The following is a 10,526-nucleotide window of genomic DNA, read 5'->3' on the forward strand; positions in this document are numbered from 1 at the left end:
GAGACGAGCGAGACGGAGAGACATTAATGGACAGGAAATGGTGATGAGGAAAGACAGGAAGTAGAAAGAGAGATCAAAGGCCATGAGGGGCTGTTCCACAGGCAAGAGGAAGAGTAAGTTAGGCAGAGAGGGCATGCAGAAGTCAGAGTTCAACAATATGCTTTGTTTCCAAGAGATAGAACATCATAAATACACTCTACTGCAGAGTAGAGTGACTCCTGCTCTACTGCAGAGTCTATAGTGAATCAAATATATATATTAATAATTGATTATTATTTATTATTACCAATCTCTCAATTCTTCAATTCTTGATTATCATCACAATTGAACCAATAAACATATTTACAGTATATTCAGTATAATACAGACCTTGGGGTCCCTAAATAACTGACCGTATTATTCCAGATATCAAGTTATAGCGAGAATCGAATTATTGTTGTCTTGCGTAAAGCGAACAACGTGCATATTTATTTTTCCACTTTTGCTTGTTGATGACGTATGCGTTAGCAAAGACGTGCAATCCTCCAAGAGCTAATTGGTTGAGCGGAAAACATGCATTCAGTATATTTTTGTGTTTCACAGCTGGACATGAGAATAAAATGAACCAACCCATCAAAATCATAACATTGCTGTGGATTCTCGTAAAGCTAAAGTGCTGTATGGGGAACTTCGAACCTCGGGTTCAGCTTCACGCTGCTAGCTGTAACGCCACTAGCTTTTTTGCCGTTAGCTGTAACGACGTAAGCTATGAAGGCGAATACATAGGCGAGTACATAGACAAACCTTTTTTGCCGAAAAAACTGCGGTGCGAATTGGTGATTGGAACGGCTTGGATTTTGTGTGATTCTATTCAAACACTTAGTTCAAGTTGAAAAATGTAAACTTTTCCTGCAAATTTGGCTTGGCGCTTTGTCGTACAGCCCATCAAGCGTTCACTCCCTGAAGGCCATATGGAACCGCAAAATGGGGGAGAAAGTAATTGTTGCCGTTTGCGGACTCCCCGGAGCACTATTATATCTATATAATATAATATCATAAATAATATCATGCCCAAAAGCTGTGTGTGCCTCCGGATGATACCATGAACCCATAAACGACAGCGTTGGGTTCTTCCACGGGCATTTCCGAAACAAGTAAAGACTCGTAGTGGTGGTTATCTCGGCCATGGTTGACAATGAATTGGCTGTAAGAAACGCTGGCGTTCACAAGAGAGCCCCTTCCCCTCCAATATCCTTCAAAACACCTTGAAGTTTGTGGGCGGGGCAAATATTGTCTTCGCTTTTGGTGTGAACGCAAACTTACTGAGAGCGGTTACTTTGTAACACAGACAGCTGTAACGGCCCTGGCCATAACGGCCCTGGCCGTAACGGCCCTGGCCGTAACACCCCTAGCTCTGGCCCTGGCGCGCCCACCTGCTTGCTGAAGCCGGCGTCGTGCATCTCGCTGGGCGACGTGGCGCAGCTGGCGTTGGCAGACTTGGCGTGGCAGTGGTCGCGGCTGCAGTAACGGTCACAGGAGTAGTAGCGCTGCTTCTCCCCGGGGGCGTGGCGGTGCTTCCGGTCGTGGGAGCGGCCGCGCTCGTGGGCCTTGTCCCTGGAGGAGGAGGAGCTGGCCTGGGCCGGGTCCATCGGTGGCTCCCCTGGGGTACCTTCATGGTAGCGGGAAAAGATACCAATGGAGTTTCCTTTTAGCTACTGCAAATTAATTATAATTAATTATTATTATTTTAAGTTACCAAAGTTTATATTCAAGATGTGCACTTGGTAAATGGATGGTAAATGGACTGCATTCATATAGCGCTTTTTGTAACCAGTGGCAATATTACAATTACAATACAAAAACTAAAATATTGCCTAACATTTACCCATTCGTGCAATCATTCACACACCGATTGCGGCGTCAGCCATGGAAGTCGACAACCAGCTTGTCAGGAGCAGTGAGGGTTAGGTGCTTACTCAGCTAGGAGGAGCCGGGGATCAAACTAGCAGCGCCGTTTTACCTCCTGAGCTACATGCCACCCACTTCCATGCAATTTGTACTGTTTATGGATAAAGTCATATATTTTTGTTGCCTGCAATATTCAAGTTTTGTGTATCCGTACCGATATAGGATTTTTAAGGCCGATACCGATACGAATATTTTGTGATTTAAAAATCCGATATGCCGATATATTATTATTATTTTTTTATATTCATTTATCGGCCATTATAAATGCCGATACCGAATAGTTTGAAAAATGCCTAATATCGGCCGATAATATCGGCCTGCCGATATATCGGTCGGGCTCTTAATGCTTCCGATCTGGCAGTTTCTGCTGTGTCACCCAAACTGCCACTATAGGATGAGTAATGTACATCATAATAAGCAGTCAGGTCAGACTGAATGTATCATTATAAATTTGTGATGTGCTGAATGTATTGTTCCATATGAAAATGGTGATTTTGAATATTTGTCAAACATTTGCCCAAAGCGATTCGGTAGCATTGTAACCACGTCTCTCACATGTTCTCCAACCTCTAACCTTTCCTCTGATGGAGGGGGGAGAGAGGGGCTATAAATTATTGGTTTGCCTACCCGTCTCTTTGGTCTGGTTAACAAAGACCTTCGGTGTAAGACTACACTTAACACACAAACGTGCCCGCACAAACACTTACACACTTGCACACACACACACACACACACACACACACACACACACACACACACACACACACACACACACACACACACACACACACACACACACACACACACACACACACACACACAGAGCGGGTGTCTGAGATCAAACCACCAGGTTACATGAGGTGTGGGGAGAATCACTGGACCTCATGGTACCAGGCAGTAGGATGTATCTAATACATTTAAGTAGTGAAGAATACATAGTACTGGTAGCATATATAGTAGTAGTATCTATAGATATCAGTATAACCAATAAGATTAGATCCAAATATCCACAAGACAAAATTGTCAAATGTAATTCACGTTCATTAATATTGCTTTCAAGCTTGTACACAATAATATCTCATCTCATCTATAGCTATTCCTCTTAACCCTACGGTTCAAGATGATCAGACTGCAGGCTGTAGCTTATGTGTGTAGGTTGTACTTTTAGGGTAGGTCTAGCTGGAGGCTGTTGATCATCGTTGCCATGGAGACGACTTTTCATATTTAAGGAGTAAAAGACGATAGAAGTGTACTGCTGTCTGTTCAACATCTGGAATGCAGGTAGCCAGCATGGCTGCATTAAGGCAAAGTAGATACCAGCTAAAGTATCTCTTATGAGTAGACATTACAAAAACGAATGGACGCTGTTGTCCACATGTGGAGAGGTGAAACACAGAACTGATGCCTAGAGACACATCTTTAATGCCTGCACTAGTAAGTCAGTATTGGAAGCCAGCTATTGTTATCATGTTGTTAATCTATCCGTTATCCGGGATCCAGAAATCCTAACATATTATAGCAGAACTTCTGGGGGGCAGTAAACCAACTGCCCCCCATTTGAAAGGGACCCCCTTGTTTCCTGTTTCGTTAATTGGCCAACCCTTAGTTTAGAGATAACTTAATGTTGGTGAAGTTTGCGTTCACTTTTTTAACCTAATATTTGAAGTGCTTGTCAGCCATCAGACTAGATATTAATTTAAAGTCTGATTGTTGAGACTACTGTAATTCCTCTCTGGCATCCGTAGTGGCCGACCTGTAGTACTGTTAGTGGCGTGTTGTCCGCCCAGCGATCTGTCCAGGGACCTCTGCTTCTTCTCTCCCCGCTCCCGGTCCCTCTCCCGGCGGTGGTGGCAGCGGTGGTGATGGTGGTGGTGGTGGTGGCTCCGCTCCTGGCTGGGCTTCTCCAGGGTGAACTCCCGCAGATTGACCTCTGGGAGGCGCTGTGGCGCAACTGTGGAGACGGAGCGTCTCATCGGGCTGTTGTCAGGAACGGGCTGTCGCAGGTAACCAGGTGAAAGAGTCAGAGGAAGATGGCGTAGAAGAGAGAGCGAGAGATTGATTTTGACAGAGAGAGGACCGAGAGAGAGAGAAAGGGAGATTAATTATGTATAAATCTATGCATATTCTTCTATATTTCTTTCTGTTCTTCATTTTCTTCTGTATTATTTTGTATTTTTCACACACACTACTTGATATGTTTAACTCCTGCTCATATTATCAATTGTGTTTTGTTCTATGTAAAGTCCTTTCTATCTTCAGATTGACTTAATCATTCCCAGATGGAAAGTAGGGCATCACAGGAGAGGATACTTGAAAAGAGCCGCTGTGAGAGAAACTATTTCCGCAAGATAAATAAAATATCGGAATCTGAACTCTTTACTGCCGATAGGATAGGCTGTACATGAATGGAGGTGCAGACAATAATCTTTTAACTGACAGAAACAATCTCCAGGTTAAATCTATAACCAACTGACCAAAATGCACTCACAAACAACGTATAACAATGAACTAAAAGGTAATAAAGGTGCAGCAGCACATCTAAAAAGACGGATGCACACAGTTTAAATTATGTGGTGGATTTGTCTGTCTGATCCTGTTTACAGAAAAAAACCTGTAATAGAATAATGAATTCCACTAATAAGAACATTTCGCTGAACCAAACTCGTCCGCCGAGCCCAAAGCAGCACCAAGCCCGGTTGAGCCATAGGTCGGGCCAGCTGCAGAGCCTCTCCTTGAAGGTTTACAGCTGCAGGTGCAGATTAAACACCAGATGATATTAGCCTAGCATCGCCAGACGAATTGCAAACTGCAATTAGTCTGGGACCTCTCTCTGTTCATTTTCAAATTCCAAAGGGAGTCACCCACGGGCGCAGACCTTAATGCCTGGGACACGATTGGATTGACCTGCATCCAATCATAGCAACGAAACGGGTGACGCAGCACTGAGTGACGAAAAAATTGCATCTCCGTCTGGTTGGTTGCCAGGCTAGGATTACATTAGGATTACATAACTCCATACAGAGCGACCACAGAGCAGGTATGGAGACCCACGACCACAGATACGGTACCTAGGAAGGCTCCACAGTGCCATGGGGGTGTTTGGTCAGGTGTTCTGGGTTCTGACACTAAGTATAGTTCGGCTTAATAACAATGTTTGTATGTGTGTGTGTGTTAATGTTGTTCTTTGTGTAACCAGGGTAAAGGCCTTTACCCCTAAGGATAAAAGGTATATTTGTGTGCGTGTGTGCATGAGTGTGGGTGTGTGTGTGTGTGTGTGTGTGTGTGTGTGTGTGTGTGTGTGTGTGTGTGTGTGTGTGTGTGTGTGTGTGTGTGTGTGTGTGTGTGTGTGTGTGCGCGCAAGTGTGTGTGTGTGTGTGTGTGGGTACATACAGCCAGGGTCCCTGGGTGCAAATTCATCCGCTGTCCGGTCATTGAAGAAGAGGTAGGAAACGAAAGGAGCGGGGAAGGCAGGAAGGAAGGAAGGTGAGGTTGTTAACATATTCAAAATGGCAATGCCAATGGCAACTGCATATCTTTCGGATATCAAGTTCGGAGCTCTGGACCACAGGGGAGTACTCAGAGAACAACCATGGGATAGGTAGTATAGTGGGACTAGAACGCCCCCTGCTGTGTGAACTGTTTACTACACAATTCTGCGTCGGCCACCTAGGCAGAAGTGTGGTTCTCCTGGTCTTTACTCCTGGTTCTCTCCTTTCTTGATCCCTTTTTATCACTCTTTAGATCCCCAGAGGCTCTCAGCATTTGGATTGACGGATCACATGATGCCTCTCTCTCTCTTTCCCTCTTAGACTCAATGCATATCTCTTTCCCCATTTTTCTAGCTGTCTTGCTCGCTCTCCCTCCCTTCTGTTCTCTCGAGCACATGTTCTGGACAGAGGCCAGCCGAGGGGACTATGCAGTCCGGAGCTGAACTAACCGGTCTCTGTGCTTATTAGAAGGTGATGACACAGACCCGTAAGCCCCCTACTCGCACTCTCTCTTACTTTCTCGGCCACTCTCTCTCTCTACCCCTCTGTCTCTTCACCTCTCTCCCTCTCTCTCTCTTTCTATTACTCTAACTCTCTCTCTCTCTCTCTGCCACTTTCTCTCTCTCTTTCTACCCCTCTGTCTCTCCACCTCTCTCCCTCTCTCTCTCTTTCTATCACTCTAACTCTATCTATCTCTCTCGCTACATCTCTCTCTCTCTCTTATATAGTATACCAAGCCACTAACTAAGTCATCTTCTTCATCAATTATATCATCCAAGTCCAAGTATTTCTGCTTTCATCTCCCTCTTCATCCTCTAGCTATGTGTACTTTATGTACACATTCTGAGTGATGCCGCTACCAGAACCACACCATCACTACGACAGGCTGGCCGTTGTATCAAAGTAATGTCATGGCAAGCAGCAGTGTAACGCTCTCTGCAATGTTACGGCCAGCTTTAGCGCTAATGGAGAACAAAACAAAACAACAGATGCTTCACCGACTAACACACTTTAGCTTGCTCTCTACTCAGGGTTTTGCGGCTACTTTGCTTATGACCCGAAACCGTGTTAATTGCATTAGCAAATAAATTTCCTACTGGAACAACTCCCTCTCCTCAGAATGACTAAATCTGTATACGCAAGACCTAAACCCTCAAAACATTTTTCTAAACCAATGGGTGACGTGTCGCAGTCTATACTTATACTGTCTATTACCGCCTATTACCAGATCAGTTGAGGCCTTTCACATCGGTGGCCTTGGTTTTTATTCACCCTCTTATGGGTGTGGAGTGGATCCCAAGCGGAGACTTTGATTGGCTGATGACTGGAGTAGCTTCTGCTGCTTCTCATCTGAGGGCCTCTATTAACAATAACTGGCACTCCCCCGGTCCCCTGGGAGGGCAGTGGGGAATGCACTTTTAAATCGATATCACTCCTACATTGGGATTCTGGGAAAGAGGTGAAGATTTATTTGGGTATTTCAAGTGGCGATGCGGAAATGACTCTCCCTGACCTTCACTTCTTCTGTCAGTCCTTACCAGAAGAAAGTAATATTGGGTTTCATGGTCAGAAGAGGATCTCAACAAGCCAGAGTTTTTAAGTTAATGGCCTCCTTGATTGTATGATGCAGCATTTAATGTTTTTTCTAAGAGTAAGAACCAAACAATGCTTCAGTCATGGAGACATTATAGACCCCTATGTATAATGATATAACGTATATTGATATTAAGTTTCAATAAGTTAGCATAAATGTAATTGATGTGAAAATCAACTGTTGATAACGCTGTAGGTAAGATTAAAGAGCTATAATTAGAAATGGCATCGCCGTCAGTCAGCTATTAGTAAGTGAAATACGCTGCGAGAATAACCGTTTGAAGTTGACTGTTCCCATCTCTGTATGACCCAATTTAGATTTTAGACCGCTCCTGGCTTATCCTAACCATTTAGGGAATCTGATCTGGCACTGGCTCCGAGAATTCATCTGCTTGGCAATCACATGCGTGTGAAATGCAAGACTTCTCAATTGCAAAAAAACGACTTCAAAACTTGAAGTTGGAACTTTTCTGATAATAAGCTCAATATATGCCAAATGGGTGAATGAAGTGGGAGAAGTGACTGTGACACCTGTTATGTTCTATTTTTGTGCTCGATAGCCTGAAAGGAGTTTCATGGGGTAATGTTGAATATCCGTCTCTCTCTCTCTCTCTCTCTCTCTCTCTCTCTCTCTCTCTCTCTCTCTCTCTCTCTCTCTCTCTCTCTCTCCCTCTCTCCCTCTCTCTCTCTCTCTCTCTCTCTCTCTCTGTCTCTCTCCCTTTTTCTCTGCCACTCTCAAATCATACCTACAGCACCTTTAAGCTACCGCCCATGTGGCTGTCTTCTTGTGTTTCTAGAACCCTCTTTACCTGTAGTTCAGTATTGAGTCGGGGCATGGACACGGCTCTGCCCTGGCTCTGCAGCCCGGAGCCAGGTGTCCCCTGGCCGGCGGGGGCCCCGGGCCCCAGGGCCACCGGGCCCAGATCCCCTAAGCACGGCACTGCCCCTTTACTGATGGCACTAGAATCTATCTTCATCAGCTCCACCGACTCCTGGACGCACGCGCACACACACACACACACACACACACACACACACACACACACACACACACACACACACACACACACACACACACACACACACACACACACACACACACACACACACACACACTTTAACACACATGCAGACTGTCAAACTGTGCAGGCAGGTTTAGGTAGCTGAATAGGTAAAGTCCACTTGTACAGATATCAGGTATATTCTGAGGATGATCCTGAAGAGGATCTGGGTGGACACAGGTTCTATTCCCTGTGTCCATCAGATAGACTGCCAAAAATGGGCGGGTCATCCCAGGGTCATTTGAAGATAACTCCTACTGTCTGAGATTGGTTTCCAACGATTTATTTTAACCCCATAGAAAAGGAGTCCATCCATTGGTCAGTACCTGAGGGGCGGCGTCCGGCGTGTCGTCTGATTGGCCCTTGGAGAGCTTGCGTTTACCCCTCCCCCGGGGAGCGTCCTTCGTCCTCTCTGGCAACCAGGAGGAAGACTCCTGGGCGTTGACCTCTTGACCTGGCCTAGGGGGGAGTGGGGGCATTGGACACGCGGCACGCGGACACATCATAACACATTCATATTATTTAATATCTCCTCTGTTTGATGTCGTAGTAGGGAGAAGACCCTTGTTTTGCCATTGTAGTTGCAAAACAGAATTTTTTTCAGCATAGATCGACCATGCTATACTGTTTTTTGATAATAAAGCCCTTGACCTTTCAATGTATCGCACCATATACCACATTTTAGTCGCTAAAATGTTTAATATGAGCGGTGCTTCAATTCATGGCTTTAGGAACAGCTGCATGTACACATTGAGGTCCAAGCCCAATATCAATATGTTTACCATCTAGGCTGACAAACATATTTGAAATATCCCCTCCCTCCTTGTTGAAATAGAGAGCAGTTCAGACCAGCTTAGGGGAAATGCTGAAGGGATATCACGATTGTCTTGGGATCATTTTATGGGCCCAAACGCTGAGAATTTGACTACAATTTGCCGCCCAGACAAAGCTTCACGTCTCGGACAAAATGTTCCCTGACAAATCTTTCCCAAATCAGCCCCCCAGGAGCATTGTAAGAATGGACGACATACTAGGATATTCGTTTTTCGAAGGAAAAACAGTAGAAAAATAATAATTAACACAGTATGAAAATAATCAATCAGAATTGGAAATTGTTTGATATCTCCTCTCTCTCTGTGGTGAACCTCTCTCTCTCTGGTGAACCTCTCTCTATCTCCTCTCTCTCTGTGGTGAACCTCTCTCTATCTCCTCTCTCTCTGTGGTGAACCTCTCTCTATCTCCTCTCTCTCTGTGGTGAACCTCTCTCTCTCTGGTGAACCCCTCTCTATCTCCTCTCTCTCTCTCTGGTGAACCTCTCTCTATCTCCTCTCTCTCTGTGGTGAACCTCTCTCTATCTTCTCTCTCTCTTTGTGGTGAACCTCTCACTATCTCCTCTCTCTCTGTGGTGAACCTCTCACTATCTCCTCTCTCTCTGTGGTGAACCTCTCTCTATCTCCTCTCTCTCTGTGGTGAACCTCTCTATGTCTCCTCTCTCTCTGTGGTGAACCTCTCTCTATCTCTCTCTCTCTCTCTTTGTGGTGAACCTCTCTCTATCTCCTCTCTCTCTCTGGTGAACCCCTCTCTATCTCCTCTCTCTCTCTCTGGTGAACCTCTCTCTATCTCCTCTCTCTCTGTGGTGAACCTCTCTCTATCTCCTCTCTCTCTGTGGTGAACCTCTCACTATCTCCTCTCTCTCTGTGGTGAACCTCTCTATGTCTCCTCTCTCTCTGTGGTGAACCTCTCTCTATCTCTCTCTCTCTCTCTTTGTGGTGAACCTATCTCCTATCTCCTAAGAACTTACAAAGCTCCCCCGTTGGTGAGGGTGCTGACCCCCGGGCCGGGTCTGACCCCCGGGCCGGGTCTGACCCCCGGGCCGGGTCTGACCCCCGGGCCGGGTCTGACCCCCGGGCCGGGTCTGACCCCCAGGGCGTTTGGCCTGGAGGTGGAGGGGGGAGCGGAGCCCCGTGCCTGGGTCTGAAGGAGCATGCTTGGGGGATCCACGCTGTCGAGCATCATGGGAAGGTTCTTCTCCTGCAGGTGAGTCAGAGGCAGCAGGGGCTTGAACAGAGACCCCACCTTGCTCTGTGGAGGAAGGGGGAGAGAGGGAGGGGCCACATGCTGAACACACCCAGAGCAGGGAGCAGCCAGGAGAATATCCCCGCGCCCCGGGGGTCGTAGCAGGCGGGGGGACCACCCAGGGACAGAATATTCATGGTACGCTTGCAGTCATGCATGTTACATGCGTTTGAATGTGTTTGTGTGCGTGTGCGTGTGCGTGTGCGTGTGTGTGTGTGTGTGTGTGTGTGTGTGTGTGTGTGTGCGACTGTGCGTGCATCTTCCTGTGTGTGGGAAGCATCCGCATGCCTGTTTACATGGCGGGAAAATAACGATCGTCAGCCCAAAGCACATCCCCTCATGAGAGCATCCATTCTGATAT

The 10,526-nt window shown here is 46.2% G+C and overlaps 1 protein-coding gene across 1 annotated transcript in view; it reads right to left on the reverse strand.

Moving 5' to 3' along the window:
* Positions 1–10,526, reverse strand: part of cacna1ba (calcium channel, voltage-dependent, N type, alpha 1B subunit, a) — an 86,612-nt gene that overhangs the window by 3,643 nt on the left and 72,443 nt on the right. The window contains 6 exon segments of the mRNA XM_060053463.1: positions 1,413–1,648; positions 3,701–3,941; positions 5,338–5,367; positions 7,838–8,020; positions 8,416–8,548; positions 9,891–10,171. Coding sequence (XP_059909446.1) covers positions 1,413–1,648; positions 3,701–3,941; positions 5,338–5,367; positions 7,838–8,020; positions 8,416–8,548; positions 9,891–10,171 — 1,104 coding nt within the window.

This window comes from Gadus macrocephalus, chromosome 6 (genome assembly GCF_031168955.1).
Source record: "Gadus macrocephalus chromosome 6, ASM3116895v1".
Lineage (NCBI taxonomy): Eukaryota > Metazoa > Chordata > Actinopteri > Gadiformes > Gadidae > Gadus > Gadus macrocephalus.